Here is a 26,098-nt window from a genome sequence, read left to right on the forward strand (position 1 = left end):
CCCCATCAAAGGCCTTTGCTGTGTGACCACACAGAACCACTCAGCTTTAATAGTGGAGCTCCCATAGGGGCCTGGGTGACTTAGCTTGTTAAGCCTCCGACTTCAGCTTGGGTCAAAATCTCGTGGTCTGTGAATTTGAGCCCTGCATCAGGCTCTGTGTTGACAGCTCAGAGCCTGGAGCCTGCTTTGGATTCTGTGTCCCCCTCTCGGCCCCTCCCCTTCTCATGCTCGGTCTCTCTCGCTCTCAAAAATAAACATAAAATAATTAATAAATAAATAAATAAATAAATAAATAAATAAATAAATAAAATGATGGAGCTCCCACACCAGTACCTCTCCTCTAGCTTCTTGTCTTCTGGCCTAGAGGTGTCCCCAGTCACTTTCTTCACTTTCTAAACCTTTCACCGAATCCCATGCCACTCCAGAGAGCTGCACACATAGTCCGAGGGTAGTCCTCTGTATTCTTGCGGCCCTGTGCAGTTTTACGAGGCACTCTTTCATGTACTATCTGATCAGATGCTCACGATAACCTAGAAGGCAAATATTCATTTCCCTGTTTTATACGTGTATTCCTTTCCTAGGGCTGCCGTACCAAATTACCACGGACCTGGTGACTTAAAACAACAGAATTTTATTGTCTCAGACTTCTAGAGGCCACAAGTTCAAAATTAAGGTGTCAGCAAGGTCACACTCCCTCCAAAGGTTCTAAAGGAGAATCCTTCTTTACCTCTTCCAGCTTCTGGTGGCTCCCAGTATTCCTCATCTTGTTACAGCAGAAGTCTGCTCTCTGCCTCTGTCTTCACATGGCCTTCTTCCTGTTCTTTGATCTCCCTCTCCTTTCTCTTGTAAGGATACCAGTCACTGCATTTAGAACTCACTGTAACTCTAGGATACTCTCATCTTCGATCCTTAATTATGTCCATAAAGACCCTATTTCTAAACAAGGTCATATTCTTATTTTGGGGGAAAATGCAATTCATCCCACTTTAGCTGGTAAAGAAACCAAGGTCCAAAGAGGCTAAATGACTTGCCCAAGGTCATACAGTGAGAAAACAGCAGGAAATGGCATTTGAACCCAGGTCTTCTGCTTACCATATGCCTTTAATTAAGAAAACAAACAAACAAAAAGACACATATGGTATGAATGCTTAATTATGTTTTCTGATTCCCAGAAGATGAAATGTGGTACCTTTTACTCTAGGATACATCAAACACCATTTCTCCAGTACTCTGTGTATGACTATTAATTACATTTGAAACCATTCGTGCTAACATAATGAACCCCTTATGTGGGGTCAGTCATTTATTGTCCATGTGGTAAGTGGGGAAGTTAAGACTAGAATAACCAGAAAAGTTCATGGGAGGAGTCTACTTGTAACCTAGATGTCTTGAGTTGTGATTTGTATTCTAATCTTTAACATAGGAGTTGTGATCGTACATTGCACTTGTGAAAGCGGTTGCTAAAACAACTACTCTGTTAAATTGCAAAGAAATCTTGGCATCTTATTTACCGTTGAACTCCTGTTCTCTGGCTTAGGACCCCTCGATATGTTGGTCACACAGGGCAGTCTAGTCATGGACCTATGATGAATGATGAATAATCCTTTCCCAGTAGTGGCCCCAAGGGCCTGTGAGAACAGATGTGCACAACATCATCACATCTGGAATGTCAGCATATCCTGGCTTGCCAACATTAGTGCAGGCATTTCTCTACTTTGCTGGTACCTTTCCTTTCTCTTGCTCAATTCACTTCTGAACTGGGGTAGCAGATCCTTTTTTTTTTTTTTTAAGTTTTATATATTTAAGTAATCTCTAAACCTAACTTGGGCCTTGAATTCAATGACCCTGAGATCAAGAGTCATGTGCTCTTCCAACGGAGCCAACCAGGGGCCCCAGTGGAGTAGCAAATCCTTTAAAAATGGCCCAACCCTAAAATCCAAACCCCACAGCCAAATGGATGAATAGGGAACAAACATGGCACACTGTCACATTAGATAATCTTGAGTCATAAAAGACTTCGAGAGTCTGGGTCCCTTTGCTTTGTACCATGTCTGTGGGTATGGGATCATGGTTATCTTGGGAACCATACTTAAAGGATTGAGAGGTACAGACAGGGTCCTCATATTCTCTCACCTTCCTACAGTGAACCAATCTCTGTTGGTCAGAACCAACATAGTGCATACTGACATAGTGAAATATGCCAGTGGTCACATCCGGTAACCAAATAAAGCTAATGTCTTCAGCCTGTGCTTATACAGAACGAACAGGGGAGGAGCTCTCCCCCACAGCACCAGGCTCAAGTTCAGTTTAGCGAGCTAGTTCAGAGAACGGGCAAGGAAGTTCTCCAGTGGCTGCTTTCATCCCACCTGGATTCATTTCTTAGTTATTGTGGACATTATTATTGTCATGAGCTCTCACCTAGAAGGGCTTATGTCTTGAAGAGAATTGTTTAACCATGAGTTTTGTTCTTGCTACTTGGCCTCCCTGGTGGCTGGAAATCCGATCAACGGGCTCTCATCAAGATCCAGATCCTGGGCCGAACCTAATTGATGCAAAGGGAAGGCTGTGTCACAGTCTCCTGAATAGCTATGGTGTGATTAGACACTATCAGCTCAGAGGAACACCCCACCTCCCCCATACCTCCTCTTTCCCTCAAGCTTCGTTGCCCCTCAACAATGGTATACAAAAGACAGAGCACGTGTTCCCCTAGGCTCCCCAGGATCTGCAGGCTTACCAGCTGTCACAGCATGTCTTTAATGGGTTTGTGAAACCCAAGAACCTGACCCATTTCTCCTCTGGGGAACGAGTGTAACACAGGATGCCAAGCTGGGAAGCAGAATTCGGGAAGCTCACCTGTATGAGCCTGGCTCTCTGTGCCATCCAAGGCATGTTGTTTGGTTCTTCCAATTCCCAGGGTCTCAAATCTAAAATAAATGCACAGAAGTCAGCAGAGGGATATTGTGACATTGTTTTCTGCTCACTTATAACCTCCTTCCTAACTTATTTAGTTTTAGCCCCCTTTTCTACCTACCTCCATCCCATTCCTCCCAATCCTGGCCCTAGATGTTTAGGTGCTGGGATCCTACTCAAAGGGTATCGACTCCAAAGGGTGTTTCTCAGGTTGTCATAATCAGTTGATAAGCAAACATATTTTGAGTAAGCATGATGCCCAAAGTCCGGTACTGACTACAGACTTATGGATTATGGAGGAATCCATGCCCTCGAGGAGCTTCTAAACTAGGCTGGAGAGCAGATCATGAGAATAATATAAGGCAGGATGGGAATGATACCACCTGGGATCCAAAGTGGGGCTTCAGAAGCATACAGAAACATAATCCCTTTACAGTGTTTTATGACATTGCTTACATAATTTCATGTGTGCAAACACATTTTTCAGGTAAGTTTATCTCTTTCATCAGCTTCACCAGAGAGGCAAAGGGCCTGTCATACAATCAGGCTTTATGAAACAGCACCCATTATAACTTGGGTAGTCACTCAAGGTTTCACGGAGCAGGTGAGACTTGAACTAAATCTTAGGAAATGCTGTGCAGAGAATAGCAGGCTGGGTGGCAGCCCTGAGGGGAGGGAGTCCCAGGAAGACTATTACATCGAAAGCCCGTGCCCTTAAGCTACCTCACCTCTCTCCCTCAGACTCAGTGAAAGATAAATCTGTAAAGTGGTGACAGTTGCTGCTTCCCAGAGTTTTGTGAAGGACCATGAACTTATTTTTTATTTTTATTTTTTGGCTCACTGTGTATCCTCATACCTCAGTACAATGCTTGACTCATAATCGTAGTGGACACTAATCAATATTTGATGAACGTGCGAGTTAACTGAAATCATAAAAGTAAGGGGGCTTTGCAAACAGCAGAACATTGCTTCCGCAAAAGATCTTTGTTGCTAAGAATGTATATTTTGTGCTTTGAAAACGGCCTGCACTAAGTGTCCTTTCCCCTTGAAACTGACCCTTTCTCCCATAATGGGACTCAGAGGGCCCGCTCATCTGATGGAGTGTCTCTGGGCCAACCCGATGAATGATAGCGGTGCCGACAACACCGACAAGATGTGCGGTTGCCTGAGAGCGAGGAGGTGACCTCACTCTCTAAGGGCTTGGCCTCTTAACCCCAGCCCCTGCTGACACACACACACCTGCAGCTCTCTCTCCCCAAGACTGGGAGAATGCAGGAGCTCCTTTGCTGTCCTCATCTGCACTGGCCAGGGTGGAAGGAAGGACAAGGGAGGGGGCTCTACTGGGATTCCTTCCAGAGCACAATAAGCAGGACCACTGATTGTATCCTCTCTGTGAGTTCTCAGGACAGTAGAAATGGTCCAATGCTCCTTTGCTGGATGCTTTTTGTATCCCCAGCCTCCTACCAACAGCATCCTAGTAATGCCCATGTTAAGAGAGAACATATTCGGGGCGCCTGGGTGGCTCGGTTGGTTGGGCGTCCGACTTCGGCTCAGGTCATGATCTTGCGCTTCGTGAATTTGAGCCCCGCATCGGGCTCTGTGCCGACGGCTCAGAGCCTGGATCCTGCTTCGGATTCTGTGTCTCCTTCTCTCTCTGTCCCTCCCCTGCTCATGCTCTGTTTCTCTGTCTCTTAAAAATAAATAAACATTCGGGGCGCCTGGGTGGCGCAGTCGGTTAAGCGTCCGACTTCAGCCAGGTCACGATCTCGCGGTCCATGAGTTTGAGCCCTGCGTCGGGCTCTGGGCTGATGGCTCAGAGCCTGGAGCCTGTTTCGATTCTGTGTCTCCCTCTCTCTCTGCCCCTCACCCGTTCATGCTCTGTCTCTCTCTGTCCCAAAAATAAATGTTGAAAAAAAAAATTAAAAAAAAATTAAATAAACATGAAAAAAATTAAAAAAAAAAAGAGAGAGAGAACATATTCTATCTTCTTTCACTGTTTTTTCCCTCCTGTGTACCATCCAACAGACAGGATAATTACTGTGAGGATCATCAGCATTAGCATGATACTCCAAGGAAGCTGGGTTGGTTGGGAGTGGGAAAGATTTTTGTTTTAAGTTTATTTATTTATTTTGAGAGAGAGAGAGCGAGCACAGCGGAGGGGCAGAGATGGGAGAGAGATAATCTCAAGCAGGCTCCACATTGTCAGCGCAGAGCCTGACTCGGGGCTCAAGCTCACGAACCATAAGATCATGACCTGAGCCAAAATGAAGAGTTGGATGCTTAAACGACTGAGCACCTAGCAGTGGGAAAGATTTTTTTAAAGGTATTGGTTGAAGGTGACAAGAGTTCCCAGAACAAGTTAGAAAAGACGAGGTGATTTCTCCATATGCAGAAGCAGCTCAGGGAAGCAATGTGTAAACTGATAGAATGAACTCCCAGGGAAGAATCAGGGGCCTGTGTTCCGGATCTGTCACTTAGAGACTTCCAGCATGCCATTTAATCTCTCTGCGCGTCCAGCTCCTCTCTCATAATTGGAGTAGTACCTGAACTGCCTCTCAGGATCATTGTGAGAGTCAAAATTTATGATGATGCTTCCAGTGGTATAAAGTTGTACCTATTTGTTATTATTAACATATACATGAGCACACCCTTCCTGTGCAGAGCACTTACTATGTGCCAGGTGATTGTGCATTTATCTAATGGAATTCTCACAACAACCCTGTAGAATTGTATTGCTTTTCAACTTGTACGGATGAGGTTTCAGAGGATCAGAAGAAATGTGTTAGAGCCTACATTTCGGTCCAGATCTGTTTCCATTCTCCACCAGCGCATGATTCTTTCCTCCTGTGTGCTGTTGTTTTGTCCCTCAAACGCTACTGCTCCTCTGGCCTTTGCCATCTGTCACAGTCCAGGCCCACCCTCTTACCTGAACCTTTCTTGCTGTAATATCTTGCTGACTTATTTTGTTTTCTTCTCCTCTTGGCCCTGCTATATGCTTGGCCGCCCTGACCTCTAAGAGCAGCGTGTACGAACGCTGACTGAGTGCCTTTCTAAAGGCAGGCACGCTGCTCTTGGGAAGTGACAAAAGGAAAGGGCATTCCCCATTCCTGAGACAGGCTCTGAGACATGTCTGCCCATAAGAAAGCCACCCCCGCCCCAGCCCTGAGAGTACAAGGAGCAGGAGTGTCCGTGTTTTATTATTAATTCCCTCAGCTGGAAATTACTAGGCGTACGTGTCCCAGGCAGAGTCTTTGGAGAAACAGTGATGCTGTAGCCCTTGCTGTTGTAGTTAAGAGCGGGGCAGCACTAGAGAGGAACACAGGCTCCTGGCAGGAACCTTGCTTCACCTTTCATTCCTTCAAGGCAGGGTTGTTAGTTCTCCTTCAGAGATGGGAAAAGGAGATAAAGGGACTGGCCTAACATGACTTTGTGAGCGGGGAGGGGAATCAAAATCTTAGCTTCTGTCATCAGTCCCTGTGTGTCTTTAGGGACTGGGCACCTTTAAGTTGTTGCTAATGCTGGTCTGGTGTTGGCTCTGGGCTTGGCACTGCCAAGGCATGACTGCACAGTTCAGGCCCTTGGAGGGCTGACACTCAGAGCACCCTACCCCCACTACCAGTGCCTGGCTCTCCAGATCCATCCTGACCCTACTTGATGGGGAGAGACGGTGGTACAGGGCAGCTCCCCATTCCTGGGTCCTACCTGACAAGCTGATTCCCAGCAACCCCGTCCCAAGGTGGGCCTCTTCTTGGGGAGATACATTTATAGATGTCTCCCATTCTCCCAGCACCAGAAATCTACCCAACAATTAGGCAAGAGATAAATCAAAGCCAAACTTGGCTGATGACATTCAGGAGCCAGTAGTGACCCTTGCCACACATATAAATCCCAGCCGGCTGGCCAAGGGCCTTTGTCTGGTCAGAAGAGCTCGGGATTATCTGGCCCTCTTTGCTGATGTATGGAGTCACCGGCTGTCGGAGTGTTTACTAACGGTTATCACCTCAATGCTTTGGCCATTATCAGAGGCAGGGCCGCCTGCCGGGGCCGGGGCTCGCACCCTCTCTATTACCACCTGTCATTGGTAGAGAGTGTGTGCTGACGCTGCCCAGTCCTGCCCGCCTAGGAAAGATAGTTTCTGACGGCTGATCAAAGAGGAGAAGCAAGGCCTGATAAAAAGTGTGTGTTGTGCGTACTTTTAACTTTAGGAAACATTGGCATTTGCATTTTTTCCCCATCTTCCTGGTGCTGGCAGGAACCAAGCCCAATAAATGCAGTGGATTCAGTTACCTAATCACTGGGAAAATGGTATGTGCTTAAAGCAACAGAGCATGACGATAATCTCCTTCCAAGAGAGAGTAGATGAAATATGCTTTCACAGAAGACTTGCTGTATAATAGAGTAGAATAACTTAAATTTCGACTTTGAAGTGATCGTGCATGTAAAATCTAATCTCAGCACCGAACAGAGCACCATGTACTTTTTGGAATTGGAGAGCAGCTTCAGATGAAGGAAAGATTTTTGCTGAAGATTCTATCACCCAACTGGCATCCCCCAAGTGGTGCCCCAGTTGTACATATGTCCTTGGGCAGCCAGGAGACTATATGCAGTAGAGTAGAATGAGTTCTGGATTGAGGCATCAGGTGATCTAAGTCCTTGAACCAAGTGTGTCACAAACTTGCTGTTGGCCATTACTTCTCTGATTCTCAAATGTCAAATGAGGAGATTGTGCATAAGTTATAGAATATAGTGGTTTAGAAAGCTTTAAAAAAATTTTTAAGCTATGTAACCCTTCTTTAAAATGAACTGTGGTGGGGGATGCATGGGGGGCTCAGTCAGTTGAGCATCCGACTTTGGCTCAGGTCATAATCTTGCAGTTCATGGGTTCGAGCCCCACGTCATGCTCTTTGCTGTCAGCCTGTCAACACAGAGCCTGCTTCAGATCCTCTGTCCCCCTCTCCCCTCCTCCTCCCCCACTCATGGACTCTCTCTCTCTCTCTCTCTCTCAAAAATAAACATTAAAAAAAAATGAACTGTAAAGGGAAGCCCTATTATGTCAAAGAAAAGTAGAGGTGTTGTGGTTGAACTTGGCAAGGAGGTTCTCTCCCCTTGACCTGTCTCTGAAGCAGTCCCTGGAGACTTCAGAGGACCCCTGTAGCCCCTAAGGAAACATTTTTTCAAAAACTTTTAATGTTTTTATTTATTTTTGAGAAAGAGAGAGAGAGACAGAACGCGAGTGGGGGAGGCAGAGAGAGAGGGAAACACAGAATCTGAAAACAGGCTCCAGGCTCTGAGCTGTCAGCACAGAGCTGGACACAGAGCTCAAACTCAAGAACCACAAGATCATGACTTGAGCCAAAGTCGACTCTTAACTAACTGAGCCACCCAGGGGTCCCCCTAAGGGAACATTTTAAAAACCACTAGCCCAGTGATGTGAAGGTCTTTTTCTGAATGTCTACACTCTCTGATCCACTGGCATGAGCTGCCTCATTCTGCCCTACACATGTTTCATGGTGTTCTCTCCTCCATCCAGCTTGTAGAGGAGCTGAAATGGGCCCTGGGTGGGGAGGGGAGCTGGTGGTGGGCAGCCAGAAGAACAGTCTGCTCTCTGAAAGCACGAACTCAATGTCAGGTGTCCCATGTGTGCCACAGGTACCTTTGACCGGAGCGTGACCCTGCTAGAGGTGTGTGGGAGCTGGCCTGAGGGCTTCGGGCTACGGCATATGTCCTCCATGGAGCATACAGAGGAAGGCCTGCGGGAGCGGCTCGCCGATGCCATGGCAGAGTCGCCAAGCCGGGACGTTGTGGGATCTGGAACAGGTAAAGGTGGCCTCACACTTCCAGCCTGACTTGGGCGTGACTGGCACATGTTGGTGTAGACCTTCTCTGGCAAGAGAGGGTATGTGTTTGTTTTAACCATGTGTTTCTTTAGTTAGCACTCTGATTGCCATTGTTTTCGAAGTTTCTGGTATCAGGAAAGCCTTGTGTAAAGGAGTTCCCAGTGGAACTGACCCCTCCTACATGGAAGAATACCTAAAACATGCTGTCATGAACACAACTGTATTGCATGTGTGGCTCCCCGAAGGACATCTTCTCCAGGGGAAGGGACAACCATGGAGTCCCCAAGTTTTCAGCAGCCCTAAGACACTGAGTGTGAAGGCAGGACACCTTCTGTCATGCCTGAGGCTTCATAGTTTAGCAAGTATCAGGGGGGCCTGCTGACCTGGAGAGAGCAAACATGAAGTAGGCAAGGCTGGTTTAAGCTCCCAGACTGCTTCTTCTTATGCTGCCTTTGCCCTCGCACTCTTGCCTGTGAGAGGGCCCAGGAGCTGGGGCCCAGGGCAGCTTCTCACACCAGAGAGCAGTCAGAAGAGCATCTTTCGAAGATGGGTGAGCCCTGTCCCAGCAGCAGGCATACACGTGCACACACCCACACATGGGTGCACGCACACATGTATACAACATGCAGTTAGGAAAGACCACAATTCTTCCATCTCCACACAATTACAATACAGCCTGCCTCTCCTTTTTTCCAAAGCACCTCCTCATTCTAGATATCAGTGCTGCTAATGCCTGCTCCAGCCCACGTTTAGGCCCAAGGGAAAGACTGCACAACAGGCCTCTTCCCCACTCCCTGAGGTCAACAGGAACTTCCTACTGGGTCACACAGATCCTGGCTGTGGGCCCTCCTGCTCTTGCTTGCCCGAGGCCTCTCAAGACTCTTACTCTTGACCGCCAATGTTTCCGCCCCTGCTCCACATGCCTACCTGGAAAGAGGATCCCAGCCAGGAGAAACTTACAACCGTGGGACAGGAATCAGAGTCAAAGCATTTTTGGCAGGTCTTGAAATGCCTGACGTCATCACACTTCTTCTCACTTCCATGCAGCTCCTCCCTCTCCCTCAGATAGTTGGCAGTTGAGCCTTTCCCTCTCTTCTTCCCTCCCATTCAGTTCTCCTGCTCCTGCATGGAGAGGAGAGAGACCAAAGCACTCCCATCTCCACCTGCACAGCACCAGCTCTGGGCCTGCCCACGGTTCTTGTGCACTGACTGGCAAATGCACAGAGTGGAGGCACGAAGGGGAGAGAAGGTCTTTGTCTGGAGATAGAGAAGTACCTTACCAAGCTGTAGGAGACAGCTGTCTCTGAGGGCCAGCCCCCTTCCACATCCACTTCTTCCCTGGAAAGAGAGGAGGTGTGGATCTCGGAAGTGGCAACAAGCCATGTCCCATTCCGTCGCGCACACGCATGCACACACGTGTGCACACCAGCACTCCACCCCGACATCCAGCCCTCCGGTTTGTGGATAGCAGCCCGTTGTGCCATTGTTCTACCTGCATCTGGAGGTAAGGCACGGCTGTGCCATCTGCGGGGGCTCCGACCCCTTTTTCCTTGGAAGCCGGTGAAAGGGAGGAGGGCTTTTCCCTTTCCGAACCTCCTTGTAGCACCACCTTCCCTCCTGCCAGCCCCTGCTATGTAAACCAGGGCCTGGCGTCACCAGACTCACTCCCTGGGAGCCACCCTTGCAGGGAGCAGCTCCAGGGCAGCCCTCCTCAGACACGGCTTGGCGCCCCTCAGCACCAGCCAGCCAGCAGTTTTAAAGGTGCGTTCGGCCAGAGCTGGGGAACTTCAGCCTGGCACAAACAGTAACCTGAACAAAACTGGCAGCAATTCATCTGCCAGACAGCTGAGGGATTCAGGAGAGTCTTTGTAGCCTTAAGCAGGTTTGTGAAATAAAAAAAAGGAAGAAAAGAAACGAGAGAGGAAATTAAAACTGCATGACCCACCGGTCAGAAAATAGGAGATGCCCTTTTTGGGCAGAGGGATTTCATTTTCCTCCCCAAACCATCACCAAAAGAGATTCATTTGGTTTTCTTTGATCATATTAAATGTATCAATTTTTTTTAATCTGCCTCTATTTTAACGGTCAATAAGCAAAGCAGATATTATGGAAATTAGCTTGTTTCCCCCTGTCTTTGCCGAGAATCACTTTTCACATTTTGCAACTCCAGATGAAGTATCACCTTGGTGGTTGAGCCCAGGGCTTTGGAAGGGCAGCCCAGCACACCCAGAAAGAGCCTAGGAAGTACCGTGTGACAGGGGAGAATTTCCAACAAGCCACCCTTTGCCATAGCAGCCTTTCCCTCTCTCTTTTCCCACAATCTTGCTTCTCTCAGTGGCTCATCGGATATACAGATAAGGTGACATTAAGTATTTGCCTGTGTTAGGTACTCTGAGGCACCCGAGATGATCAGTCCTGTAAAGCCTTCCAGCAGGCACTTTGTATAGTATAGCAACCATGACCGATGGCCTCTTTATCAAGGTATGAATGGAACATGCCCTGTGACCCCCAGCACCGAAACCCATCCTATAGCATGCCTATTATACAGGCTTAGCTAGTGACCTGCTGGGAATTGTTTCACAACCAGTCCTCCAAAGGGAAGCAGGAAAGCCCCGCTTTGTAGCATTTGAACATTTCTGTAGTATAAAAACTCACATTAGGGCCAATTTCACACTATCAACATGGTGTCAGTAGGCTAGCTGAATTCCTGAACGTGTAACAGTCAGCTGGCTCCAGCACCCCACTGGCAAGCTGTACCGTGGGCAAATTAATTGTCCCCAAAAGTAAAGCAAAACCTTTTAAAGCCTTCCTGTTCAAAGAGTGGTCTTCGAACCATCTATACCTGGGGAGCTGGTTAGAAATGCGTAGACTCAGGCTCCACCCAGACCTGCTGAGTCAACACCTGCATTTTAAACAAGAGCTCTATGCATGTTTGAGAAGGTCTGTTTTAAAACATGGATAACCTATGAGGCAGGTGTTAGTTCTGTCCTCCATGAGGGCTGCTGACCAATTAGTCTGACCAATTAGGTCAGACGTGTGATCTGCAAATCCGCCCTAAAATAACTGGCTGAGTTGCTCTCTTGCAATATCATCACACCCCTTGTCCCTATAACCCTTCCATTGTCCCCATTCAGCAAAACTCCAAATCAAGGTCAGTCCAACTCCGCTCTTACCCTTACGTTGCTGAAGAAGAATCACAGATTGTTCAGATTAGCACCACTACAAATTTCTGGCTCCTACTCTCCAGTGAGCCATGGGAGGCCTTCTCTGTTTTTCTAGTGCTCCTCCTCTTATTCTCAGTTGGTGCTCATCTTTTGCGGCAGAAACCAGCACCTAGAACAGTATCTGGCATACAGTATACATGCAGTAACTATTTACCGAAGGAATGAATTCTACATTCAACCTAGATGTTAGCAGTTCTGCTGCTGTGGCTTCTGGCCTGGTTTCATTCTCCTGACAACTCCACAGATTTCTGAGTCCTCTAAGAGTTTGTTCTATTTTTTATATTTTTCCTCCATTTTTACTCTTTATTTCATACAGTGCATATGATAAGTCCATCATTTTTTTATGTTTATTATTTTTGAGAGAGAGAGAGAGAGAGAGAGAGAGAGAGAGAGAGAGAGAGAGAGAGAGAATGAGTGGGGGAGGGGCAGAGAGAGAGGGAAACATAGAATCTGAAGCAGGAGCCAGGCTCTGAGCTGTCAGCATAGAGCCCGAGGCGGGGCTTGAACTCATAAACTGCAAGATCATGACCTGAGCTGAAGTTGGATGTTCAACCAACTGAGCCACCCTGGTGCTCCTCAGTCCATCTTTTTTTTTTTAATGTTTATTTATTTTTGAGAGAGAGACAGAGCGTGAGCTGGGGAGGGGCAGAGAGAGAGAGAGAGAGGGAGACACAGAATCTGAAGCAGGCTCCAGGCTCTGAGCTGTCAGCACAGAGCCCAACGCAGGACTCAAACCCATGAGCCATGAGATCATGACCTGAGCCGAAGTCGGATGCTCAATCAACTGAGTCACCCAGGTGCCCGCCTCAGTCCATCATTTTGAAATCAGTCTCTTTCCTTCTGCATGGATAGTATTTCAAACTCCCCCATTCTCCTCAACTCTCTTAGCCCCACCATCTTGTCTCTCACTCTCAGTGAGAAAATAGTGGTCATTGTTCAAGAAATATTTTGACTTAAAAAAAAAAAAAGAAGAAGGGAAGGGAGGGAGGGAAGAATCTCTTGCTTTCATGCACCCAGACCCTAACCATACTGTGACCACCTCATGCTCCCCCTGCCTGCAGAATTGCCCAACCACAACAGCTATTCTCCCTACAGTCACCACTGGTCACCACTTTACCTCAACACTGGCCTGGGAGCCTGGCCCTGCGATCTTGAGAGGCTTTCCTGTGGCTCCTGTTCCACCACACTCTCCCAGTTTTACTTCTGCCTCTGACCACTTCCCAGTCCCCTTTCTGGGTTTTCCTTCTCTGTTGGCCTTAAGTGTATTTCTCAAGGCACTATCTTGGCCCTCTTCCCTCTCCCTCACTCAGTACAAGGCAGTCTCCTCTGCTTCTGGGGCCTCAGATGCTATCCACAAACTGTCTCCAAATAATCTCCAAGTTGGCTTTCTCTCTTGAACTCCAGAACCATTTATCCAGCCACCTACTGACATTTCCACATGTCCAATTCCTGAACTCCTCTCCCCCAGCCCTGTCCTTCTCCAGGACCACCCCATATCACTGCATACAAAGCCCTTCATGACCAGCCACTGCCCTCTCTCCAGACCCCTCTCCTGTTGCTCTGCGCAAGCTCCAGCCAAGCTGGACTCCCTGGAGGGTCCCCAAACACACATGCTCTCTCTGCCTGCCAGGCCCTTGCACATACTTCTCCTCCTGCCCGGAATGCTGTCTCCCACATCCCCTCCTCTCTCTATCACCCCCCTCAAAATAACCTGACTAATTCCTGCTTAGCAGACATTCCTTTCAATATTGCCTTTTCTAGAAAAATAGAATTTTTAAAATAAGCAAAACATGTGCGTACTCCAATTGTTTTGAGTCTAGGTAGATATAACTTAATACCAAAAAAATCTTAATAAACACCTGGATACATATTAAGTGAATTTTCTCTTTAGACTTTAACTCTTTCCATCTTTAGCTAAACCTTGTCTTTCTTCTTTGCTCTCTCCCACGTCCAACAGCAAAAGCCCCAGGCCTCATTCACAAGTCCTGATCAGCTTGACACGTCTCTGTTTGCAGGCAGCCTCCTTTTGCTGCTGTTGACCCTCAAGAGCTCACTAAGTCAGCTCTCAAGGTCAAGAGGGACTGTCTCTTCCCCCTGACTGTGGCTTCCTGCAGTCCTGGGAACACTGTTTCACTCTCCTATACTATCACAGCACTAAAGGTAGGAAGGAAGCTCCATCTCTTTCTGTCTACCGTGTCTTCAGTGAATTCTGTTCTAGTCCAGAAACAGTTACTCTAGAGGATCACACTGTGGGCTCAGTCTTTGCCTCTTACCTTCTGTACATACATTTACTTCCTTACCAAACATGCAGAGCTTTCACAAAACAATATTATAAGCAATGCATTCTAGTACTTTCTATTTTCTTTTTTTTTTAAGAATGTGGTCATGACCTACTAACCGGACTTCACAATACATCAATGAATTTCCATCTATAGCTTGGAAGCCAATGCGCTAGTATATTCTGCCAAATCCTCTGAGTTCTCCTATATGTATATTAATTACTCAGCAGAAAAGGCTCTAGGATTATTTTCAGCAAAAGCTCTTCCAAAGATTTGTTAGAAATTGCTTTTCCTTATTTAAAGGGCTTTGCCTTTTTTTCCTTCTTACATGAAAAGCACATTTTGAACATTGTACACAGTTGTTGTTTTTTTTAACTTTTATTTATTTTTGAGACAGAGAGAGACAGAGCATGAACAGGGAGGGGCAGAGAGAGAGGGAGACACAGAATCTGAAATGGGCTCCAGGCTCTGAGCTGTCAGCACAGAGTCCAACACGGGGCTCGAACTCACGGACCGTGAGATCATGACCTGAGCCGAAGTCGGACGCTTAACCGACTGAGCCACCCAGGCGCCCCTGTACACAGTTTTCAAATGGTCAGAAGAAAGTTTCAGTAAGTTGATCAACAAATACCTGATGATCACCTATGTTTTACAAAAGAGGAACTAAGAGCACTGTGTGTGTGTGTGTGTGTGTGTGTGTGTGTGTACACATGTGTGCACATGTGCACCCTCATGCTAATAACCATCTTTCATTTCAGGACTATAGAAATTAATGTAAATAATTAATGTTAGCCATTGTTAATGGAGTTGACCGGTTATGTACCCCAAAACAAATAACCCAGAGCATTGGCCCTTCTATCCTTTCTCTAGGATTAGCTTTTCCAATGGGTCTTGAAACTCCTGCTCGCCCCACTGCTGACAGCTGAGAACATTTTCATGCTAAGGCTGCATTTCCAGTAGGGGCCCTATTAGCCCTGTCCCATCTCAGGGTGCCACATGATCAGGGTGCCATCGGCAGACCACAATTGCGGGCATGGGGCAGTGAATTACTTCTGTTATCTTTTAGACACTCCTACTCTCAGGCAAGTACTTTCATCCAGGTAACTTAGCCAGTTGCTTAGGTCCTTTCCTTTGCTTTACCTAATTGGGCCCTGGAATTTTTCTCCCGTTACAGTACATTTACAAAATGCTTCTTGTGTCTCTCTCAACGACCTCCTCGGTGGGCCTGCACCTTCTTCCATGGTTGCAGTGGACAGGCAGGCTCTCTATAGACACCTGCTGGTTTCTCCACACTAGGCTGGGCACTGTGGGGAAGAGGTAAGGCATGGTTCCTACCCTCAGAGAGGTGAAAGCTCCAGAGGAGGCAACAGTGAACTGTGGGGGTGTTCCTCTCTGGCTCCTGTCCCCACCTGCCCACTGGGGCCCACCTCGCAGAGCTGGACCAAACAGAAGTCTGGACTGGTCCCCTGCCCACAGGCTGTGGTCTTTCTAGGATGTCAAGAGCAGGATGAACAGATGCCATGACTGTTGAGGGTGGGGAGAAAAGAGTAAGTCCCCAGAGACATAGGAGCACCCAGACACAGAGCCTAGTGCCATCGGCAGGCCACGAGCACTCTTGCTGAGGGTGGCAGGAAGCAGCCATTGGGACTGGGGGTGGCGGGTGGCTCCGGCAGTGGTGGCATTGTTGGTATTGCTATCTGTGCCTCAGTTCGGTGGCAGAGTGCCTGTCCCTAGCTATTTTCCACTGGTAGGAAAGGCCAAATCTGAGAGTCCAACTACTGCCATTGGGAATAATTTTTTTTTTCTTTTCAGTGGCATTTAGAAACCCTCATCAAGGAATGGGGGAAGCCTGTGACCTTGGGCAAGTTTTTTTCCCATTCTTCTCTAATCCCATGGGCGAGGGAAACCAGTAAATGTGGTAAATGTTTGCCCTCCATGTGTGTTGGGTCCTGGCTGCTGGACTGCTGTACTGAGCACTTTGTGTATGGCGTCTCACTTCCTCCTCTCAACAGTTAACAGCCACACCTCCCAAATGGCCTCGGTGTTCCAGACTCTATGCTAGCCACATAAATCACCAACACCACCAGGTGGACGTTCGTCTCTCCAACTCACAAGAGAGGAAAGATTAAAGATTTGAAGTCAGATCATAACTAAAAGATATAGGCTCAAAATGAGACGTCAAGGAAGTGCTGGAAGCCCAGCCTCTATAAAGTAGTGCAATTAGCTGAGCTGAGTTTTCTTCACTCTGGTGTTAGAATAGTTATTTCATTAAGGGTCTTTACCATGGACAATAGCATTCTCAGGGGCAACCATGGTTATGGTGTTCTTGGCGTTCAGACCAAACCTCCTTACAGGGGTTTCCTGGACAGAGGACATTGTTCCGAGGGTGGAGGGAGGGCCTCTGAGACCGGGTGGTGGTGCTGCAGTCCTGGCCAGATGTGCCTACACCCTTGCCTGCAGGTGAAGGTTGGGTGGGATCTCCCACACCTGTGGGTCCTACCTGTGACTCTCTGTCTGGGATTTCACACACAAGTTGTGGTTCCAAACCCACCCCCACCCGCAACTGTGAATGTTTATTTCTACCCCAGGTAAAGATAATGGGGGCCCTTTAGTGACCCATCAGCCAACTGGGCGCGCTTCTGTTCTCCATGGGTAAAAATATTGGGCAAGGGCCTATGGTACTGGTTATTTTAGTCATGGTTAGAGAAGTGGAAATAAGGTTGCACATGTGTATGCAAATGATAAAAGTTGTTCATGAGAAAGATGTGTGAAATTGGAATCTACACAAAACAGAAGTAACTTTGTATAAACTTGACTCAGGAGATCTAGAGAAACAGGTCTGTTGAAATTGTTTCCATTGTATGCCATGCATTCACCTCGTCCACAAAGTAAGCAAGGCTGAGGTTTAGAAGCATCAGCTGCAACCTCACAAGAAGTGAATTAAGGCCCAGGAACATTAAATAATGAGACTGTGCTCACACTGCCCAAGAATTCAAAGAGACAGAGGGGGAGGGAGGGAGGGAGGGAGGGAGGAGAGGGGAGGGGAGGGAAAGGGAGGGGAGAGGGGAGGGGAGGGAGGAGAGGAGAGGAGAGGAGAGGAGAGGAGAGGAGAGGAGAGGAGAGGAGAGGAGAGGAGAGGAGAGGAGAGGAGAAAAGAACAGGGAAGGGAAAGAAAAAACAAAAAGAGATAACTAGGAGGAATTTAAGATCCCATCAGTCTCACTTGGTCAGAGGGTATTTCAGTGACCCCCGACCCTTTACTCAGAATAAGAGGGGATCCCCAGAAGAGGAAGGGGTCTCTCACCTTCAGGGCCTGCTCTGTCTTCCTGTCTCCCTGTTTGCAAAGTGCCCAGGGCCCACATTCCAGCCTTGGCTCCTTTCTGTGAGATTTCAAGTCTTACCGTACTTCCTCACCTTACTTTCCAACCTGATCTCCCCCTTGCTTGCCCACAGTAACCCCTTATTCATATTTCTTCACTACCACCACCTTCGTGCAAACAAGCTCACCTGTCAAAACCATCCCATCGTCTGCCACACATGTGCTGCTCACTCAGCTGTTAGAGTACCCTCCACCCTCCCTCTCTGCCTAGTCACTTTTTTAGACCAAGCTCCAATCTCACCCCTCTGTGAAGCCCTCCCTAACTATGCAGCCAAATGCCCTTTCTCCTCTGAACTTCTGAACCACCTACTCACTGGACACTTGGCCCTGGACAAGTCGTGTATGTTGCCTTTCCCTTTAACTAGCAGTGTCTGATTCCCTTCTACGTGCCACTGGGGGAAGGCTCAGCTCTGGTGGTCCCTTCAGCTCCCTCAGCCATACTGCCCATACTGCTTGTCTTAACCTAATTCTGGTTCCTTGGACTGAGTCTGATTCATATTTGTTACCTGTAACCACCAATCTCCTCATTGCCCAGCATCCAGCACTGGGACAGGAGCCAAGCTGAGCCCCAGTGAATGTTTGTTGAATGACTGCATGGGTTTTTATGGCTCCTAAGAGGTAAATGAAAGCCAGCCAGAGCAGTGGGAAAAATTACTGTGTTTAAGACACACTTGTTAGTTTCTGGCCAGTCATCAAATCTGATTCTAGGTAGACAGCTTCTTCCTTCCTTCCTTCCTTCCTTCCTTCCTTCCTTCCTTCCTTCCTTCCTTCTTTTCTTTCTTTCTTTCTCTCTGTCTCTCTCTCTCCCCCCCATCTCCATTCTTCCCTTTCTCCCTCTCTCCTACTTCTCTCTGTCCCCCCTTCCTTCTCGTCCCAAGACTGCTAGAAGTCCAAGGCAGAGGCAGAACTATAATGGAAGCTTAGGGCTGAGAAGCTTCCCTGCACATTTTTCAGTTGCCCAAAGTCTACTTTGAATTCTTTAACCAAAGCACACTGTTTCCTATCAACAAGGATTCGGAAGTGCCAGTGTGGCTTCTTTGGTGAACCTTCAGAGCCCCCTTTCCAGGTATTGCCCCCAACTTGGAGGCGGGAGTCCCTGTGGAAAATGTACAGGCTTGGACAAGCGGGTGGGGAAGGGTGGCTGCACCCCCAGATGAAGGCCCTCCTCTGGAGACATTAACATAGGTAAATGGTTAACAAAAGGGAGTATTTCTCTCTGTTCTTCCTCCTCGGCCAGAGAATTCACCTTTAACCATTGACCTCTCTGTGAGGTGTGAGATCTAAACAAAGTTGAACACAGTCATGGATCGTTAAGTACCCATCTTTCCCTCTGCTCCTGCCTCTGCCTCCTCAGAAGATGGTCTGAGGTATACGGACCACCCCCCACATTTGATGGCTGGTAACAGAGGAGAGACACACATACACACAAACACACAAAAAATAACAGTTGGAAATGACCCTCTGACCCTTTCGGAATCCAGATCCTCACTATACCAAGAAGGACAAGCCATGCCAATCTGATTGAACTGAACAGAATGAGACATTTCCAAGTACCTGTACCAGAATGAGTGGTCTAACCTCTGACATTTGGTGATTTCTCCTTGCCCACTTCTCTTTGAACCCCAACCCTACCCCCAGGCAACTGCAGGGCCTACTGCATAAGCATAATTTTTTTAGTTTGCTGCCAGAATCCTCCAGCACCAGGCTTCACAGACCTCCCCCAATTCCCCCAACATCTTATTTAGTATAGCTTGATAGCTTGCAATTCCACTCCTCTGTGTGCTTAATTAGGTTTGGGAAGAATCGACACCCAGGTTTTTCATTTGTGTAGGGTGACTTCTTCCATTCTGTGTCCTCCCTGTGCTCATTCTACTGGCATGTTCCCATCCTCTCTGGGCTCCAGTTGGCCGGGACCAGCATGCCGTCTCCACTTTGATGTGTACGTTGGTGCTGGCCTCAGAGGTGGGTTGGGAGAGTGCGGGCTAAGCCTGCCAGGGTCCTGCTTACATCTGGGCCTGGCTGGGTCCTCGGAAGGGTTGGAGATTCTTTGATTTCACACTTTGTTCATCCCTAAGCCACGGAAAGCTGAATATGAGTGTACAGTTCATGCCTTTGAGCGTGTTCTCCATGATCCTTCTCTCAGCAGTCCAGCCACACTGCCAAGCAGCTTTGAACTTCAGGCCTGGTTCTACCTCCGTGGACCCAGAGAGGAGGAAGAATGCTTGAGGGGCCACCCAAAGTGCTGGCTTTACCTCCACATCTTTTCCTGCCCCCAGGGCCGTGCAGCAGGCAGGAATGTGGGCACTCGGTAGGCAGCACTGGGCAGGAGGAATAGAAGGAAGGATGGCAGTGGTTTAGGCTCGTGAGAGATATAGGTAAAAGCCTGCATGTGTTCTTCCTTGGAACAGACCACAAACACCCCCTGCAGAGCTCTCAATGGTCAAACCAGATTCTGATACCTACTCTCTTTGGTTTCAGCTCTTGCTGCTCTCTCAAAGGTCCATTTCGTGATCCTCTTTAAAGAAATATTCTATTTTCAATACAGACACAGCCCTTGACGTAGCAGTAAAAACCACCACCCCCGAGAGACACGTGGCTGTGAAGTATGTTGGTATGTAACCTCCCGTCTTTGCCTACGTGCAAGGCTTTGTCCCTCAAGAAGTTGCCCCTTTACCCCCTCGTGCTCAGGCTTCAGGAGGCATTGAAACAAGGGCAGGAGGTCAGCACAGACAGGAGGTACCTTCTGGCAACAGACTGGTTTGGGATGGGAAGTAGTTGCTGTTCTTCACCCAACAAGAGTTTCTTTGAGACCCTCGTTCCCAGCCCCCCACTTTTAAGATGGAAGTCAAATTTTCGGATTCTGCTGTGCAGAGCAGAGAGGTCACTAGGCTCTAATGCATTTACCATTGACTGCCCCTCTTGTAGTGCGTCTATTAGTGAGTAATTTGATTTGTACCTATTCATTTGCAGTCCCTGCAGGAGCCTGGAGCTGGCCCCTAGTATAATTGGTGCTGTCTCTATTTTTACATCATTAGATTAGCCCCGACTCCTGGCCACTTGTTGTCTGCGCTTGTCTGTCCATTTATACAACCTAATGTAACACAAAATTCATTACTGATCACATTACTTTCAACTCTGAAGCCAGCCTTGTGATAAACATTTGGTTAACCCTTCCCTGCCCACAGGAGGGCTGACAGAACAAATGCACTTCCACTCGACAGGCAAATCAATATCTTAATACACCAAAGTGGAATTGCATTTCTAGATTTGTTATTCCTCCTGGAGGAGCAAATGGAAAGGCTGGTCTGAGCTAGCTGAATTGAATAATGAATAGAGCCCCGGCACCAGCAGCCAGTCTGTGAACAGAGCACAAAGGCAGACCCGGCATCCATCCCGCTTTTTCATCTGGACGGGTGGCACCACAGCAATTAACTGAGACTCGTGCTCCTCCCGCAGCCATGGAGTGTGGGTGCCAGAGCGCAGGCTGGGACAGTAGGGATCTTGGCCCCACTGTCATTCTCTTTGCTAGGCTTGGCCTAGGACAACTGGCTTAAGTTTCCTTAAAACCTTCTCCACTGATATGAAGGCACCAGACTCATGGCCTTGGCACTAATGTCACCAAGAAATTAATTAAATTCATTACTAAACGAAAGTTTACCATTTGGAAAAAGATACACAAAGTTATTCCTACTTAGAGCGAGGTCAGCAATGTTGGGATTGTGTGTGTGTGTGTGTGTGTGTGTGTGTGTGTGTGTGCATGTGTGCACAGGTGCACCAGTCCCCAGGATGAGCATTCTCTGGCATGGAAACACCACATGAACCTGAAAGGGTCCTAGTTCTCTGATAGAGATGATGGTGAGGACTCTAGTACAGGACCCTCTAACACAGGTCTCATATAGCTCTGTTTAATCTAGAAGATTCTCCCCTACACCACCCTGGTTATCCCCTTCCCAGCCCCTGTTTGTCTTTGGGGCACACCCACTATAAGTCATTAGCTTGCAGGACAGCTTGTTTCGAAAGGGAAAATATCCCAACTTATAAAGAAACTCTTGTAAAGCCTATACCACAAGGATTAGAAAAATAGGCACAGAGGAAGTAGAATGGAACCCATTACCATGAAAGTCTTAAATCCCTAAGTTTAAAACTAAAAAAGCCATAAACAGAAGATACCAGGTTGGGAAGGGGAGCTAGAAAAGGCAGCCTGTTTAGGGGAATTCTGCTTGAATTCAGGGAAGTCCTGAACAGGCGACTTAGGAGAGGCATCAAAGCCTCAGATTAGTGGGCCTCCTTCCTGTTGAGCAGGCCACCTTCCACCTCTGAGGACTGCACCTTGGACCCTGTTCAGAGCCTCAACATGCCAGAAACAACCAGCAATCCTGGGAGACATAGAGATCCCAGGGATTCTTTGAGAGGGCTCAGCGCTGCTCGTGGCCTTCTCCATTCCTCCAGCATTCCCCGTGCCTCCCTCCTTTGTGTGTGGAGGAGGGCCAGGGGCAGGGTGTCGCCTTGCCGCAGTCCCTGGGCTGCAAGCTGAGAGTTAAGAGGTACAGGGGGATTGCCTCACCCTGCCTGATGGTGGAAAGCTCCATTTCCCACAGAGGGACTAGAGGGCCAAGCCAGAAACTTTGGAGACTCTCAAGAGCTTCCCACTGTGAGGAACTACAAAGAGGGGATCCTCGCCTCTAGTCAGTGAGAGGACAAGGGTGTGTCCTGGCATAGCCTGGGTAGACAGCTGCCTCCTCACCCCTACCCAGCCCGCAGCATACTAACTTTCTCAGTTGCCAGCCTGCTGCTTTGGCCTCAGCTGTTAATCGTCTCAGGTGGGTAAGTGGGCCAGTGGGGGAGAGAGGCTTCGTGTAGCCCCTGCCGGCCCAGCCCCTTTTTAGCTCTAGAAATCAGATCAGAGCACAGACCTCTGGTTTGCAGAATGGGACAGACCAGTGGCAGGGAGGAGAATGAGTCGGCCGGCTGGTGGGATGAGAGACTGATTTCTTAACCTTGATGGAAAGGGGGAAAGCCACATCTTACCAAACTCTTCCGCTGCATCATAGAGAATTTAATTATGTTTGGACATTTGAATGAGAACCAGATGTGGCTCTGGCCCTTCAGGCCAGCAGGGTTCAAGGAGCTGCGTCTCTCCCGTGGTCTGCAGACCCCTCTGCTGTCTCTTAGCCCTGGAGGGCTACTCTTTGGGAACACCCTGCCTGGGAGCTCGGTGGGGTCTCCTGAGCTTCAAGGCTGGACTGTAGGTGATAGGCAGGTCAAGGCTAGGTACCAAGCACCGGTTCCACTAGAGAGTTTCCAAGCGCTGTGTTGTCCTGGTAGCCATGCTGAGTGGGCATGTTTGCAGGGCCCTCATTAGCACCCTCACCTACCCCACACGCAGACACACACACACACAAAGAACTCACGTCCCAGTACCTGGCGGGGCATTCTCTACCACCAAAGACACATCTCCGAACTACCCAGGCCTGAGTCTACCTTAGATGGCGTCTACCAAGGCTCGGCCCCCAAGATTGTGTGTGACCTGGAGCCAGAAAGGCCCTTCCAGGCCCTCTTGCATGGGGAGCCCTTCTCCAGGGGTCTCAGCCTGCTGAAACACCAGAGATGGCAACACTGATTTTCCAGCCAAAACACCACTGCAGTAATAGTGATCTCTTACACGTGTTCAGTGAATGTTCTGCTTCTGAGAGCCCCATCACATTCCTTTCTCTTTAGAGCCTCACACACCCAGTGAGGTTGCCAGAGCAGCCCCTCCCCACCCCCCTGACAGATGCTGAAGCAGACAAGGAGTGAAGTGACTCGCCCAGGTCATTCAGCACGTGGGCGGCAGGACTAGCGCAAGAGTGAGCCCTCCGCCTCCTACTCTTCCTTCCTGCCATCTATAGCGGGGTTCAGTGCAGAGCTGTTCCCGGAGTGTGGCTTCAGCCAGATTTACCAAATACCTCAAAAACAGGGAACCATGAGCCAGGTCCGCTCAGCCTTTGCTGTCCCCATGTAGAATAGGTTGTGACAGGGCAGGATTTAAAGTTATAGTAACATAGTGGTACTGAGAGGGTCCCTGAACATGGGATACTAGTCCAGGTGGTCTGGGTGGGGGATCCTGCTGTCTTGTGCTTTGAAGCCAAGACTTAGGAAGGCTTAGGTAATGTGGGTTTCCTGGGATTGGAGTGTGGCAGCATTTCTGGTTCAAGTCTTTCCCTACCTGGGATTTGTTGCCTCATCATGGCTATTATTTGGGGGGGCCTGGGGAAAGGCTCTAGCCCCCATCCAGACCAGCACACCTTCTGGCTCATACCCCACATACTGCCATAGCTCATCAGCTGTTCAAAGGCTGTGAAGGAACCTGGGGTCAGGCCATGAGCTGCTCTGTTGTAACTCAGATGCTCTGTTCTCCACTCTCCCAATACACACACACACACACACACACACACACAGCCAGTTCCAATGGAGAGAGGGGGCACAGGATGTGGTAAGAGACTGGTCTTTTGAACATGGATCCTCCCTCCTGAGTCTTCCTCATTCCTCAGGCCTCCCTCCCCCGCTCTTTCTACTTTTATTCTCCCTTCCCCAACATTCCAGCATGCTCAGCTCCTGCCACCCCCCTCTGCCTACTGGGCCCACCAGGAGTTTGTGAATCTAGCTACCTCTATGCTTCCACGTCATGATATTAATGCCACACTGGCCTGCTGTCATGAGTAGCCTTCCTCTTTGGCTACTGGAGGGAAAGGGCGATGAGGAAGCAAGGTGATGTGCCTTTTCCCCATTTTTCCTTGACGGAGGCTGTCTGCTTGCCTAGTCTCCTCAACCATCATCCTTTCCACAACTTTCCACAACTGACCACAATCTTCCAGGAGCCAGTGGATGCCTGGGAGGATCTGAGGTCTTCCCTAGACTTCAGGTCTCCTGCACCCAAAACCCTAAGGTTATTAGGCACATGCATGGCCCCAGTGGCTAAGGGAAATAGTTTGTAATCTCCTGAGCCAAAAGCACCAGATATTTACTCTCATTGTTTGAAACTGAGGGGGGGGGGGGGGGGGAGGGGGGCAGAGCAGGCCATGTGGTCCTAGCCTTGTTCTGTGGCTTTCTGGGCCTCAGTACCTGCAGGGGTCAGGGACGAGAACTGGGCAAGGGGGAGAAAAAGCACATTTGTGGGAGCCCTGTGGGTTGAAAAGGACTCCAGCTATGAAGGACGCACCTGCCTTCCCACAGGCTGTGTGCAGTCAGGTCACCAGAAGTATGTAACATCAGTGGGCCAGGGCTCTGCACTCAGCATAGGTGTGAGGCCTGGAGGCAACCAGGCCAGAATTAGCCCTGTTTCTTCTCTACTCCCAGATTCCATCAGCCCAAACCAGGACTCCTATTATCTGGATGTGGAGGGGCCATTTCATCCTCAGCTTCAAGAAGCTGCCCTACTTCCTTCTACAAGCATACCTGGAAAGGGGAGGGTGACCTGTGTCCCCCAGCCCCATCCTCCCAAGATGTCCGTGCCGGTCTCTTGGCATCTCTGCCAGCCCTGCAGCCTGTAGGGTTGCCAGAGGAGGAGAGGAGCCCGACACAGCAGGGTGGGCCTGGCAGAGGGCTGGGGAGAGGGAAGGTATGGGGGAGGCAGCAGCCTCCAAGGTGGGCATTTCTGAGTGTGGAGAAAAGCAAGGCCACTTCCTTTACCTGCTACCCTTTCGTCCTCCTCAAAATTGCCAGTGCTGAGGCTGGCTCCAATCCAGAGAGTGGTCTCTGACAGGGCTGTTGGGGTTTCTAGAAACATTTATAACCAACTCCCTCTCTGTCTCTGCCTCCCTCAGCCGCACTCTGGAGGAGAGAGCAGTAGTTTCCAGACCCAGGACTGTTGTGAGACAAGCAGCCCAAAGCTGTCTTACACCGCTGCCTGGTTGGCATCCAGGTCATCTCTCTGGATTCCACCATCATGAGGCTGTCAGTCCTGCTCAGCCCCACAGGATGCATTCAAGACCCCTACCTGCTTAACTCTTCTCTCTCTGAGTCCCAGTTTGCTTGGTCCCCAGCCTGTTGGTAGGCCGTGGCTGACCAAGTCGATTGCTTGAGGCAGACCCCATTCGGATCCATCTGCTGAACTTGGCAGCAGTCCAGTAGTCCCCTGGTCTCCTCTCCATATATCCCATCCAGAGAAGTTCTGAAAATCTCTAACTTCCCAGTCAGAGCACCACCCCCTCCTGCCCACCCCAACCTCACTTCCCAGCCAAGAAGGGGATTGGAATATTTCTGTTTGCAGACCTCCTCTGAGCCAGGCAGTGGGCAGGATAGGGCAGTTTGGCTGGCTGTTCTGGGTTCCGAGGCCACCCATGCCCCTGGGGTGCCACTGAGCCCAACCCAGGCAAGGGGCTTAACCACAGGCCCTTCTGATAGGGAAGAACGGGAAGGTGGACGCAGGAGGGAAAAATCAATGCATGTCAGCAGGGTTGGAAATTTATTTTCCAGCTTGGAAAAGGGTAT

General features: G+C 48.9%; 1 protein-coding gene across 1 annotated transcript in view; it reads left to right on the forward strand.

Annotated features, from left to right (window-relative positions):
* BCAS3 (BCAS3 microtubule associated cell migration factor) overlaps positions 1-26,098 on the forward strand; it is a 617,319-nt gene that overhangs the window by 584,261 nt on the left and 6,960 nt on the right. The window contains exons 26-27 of the mRNA XM_011289076.4: positions 8,560-8,727; positions 20,175-20,240. Coding sequence (XP_011287378.3) covers positions 8,560-8,727; positions 20,175-20,240 — 234 coding nt within the window. The remainder of the gene's footprint in view (positions 1-8,559; positions 8,728-20,174; positions 20,241-26,098) is intronic.

The sequence above is a fragment of the Felis catus genome, chromosome E1, assembly GCF_018350175.1.
Source record: "Felis catus isolate Fca126 chromosome E1, F.catus_Fca126_mat1.0, whole genome shotgun sequence".
Classification (NCBI taxonomy): Eukaryota; Metazoa; Chordata; class Mammalia; order Carnivora; family Felidae; genus Felis; species Felis catus.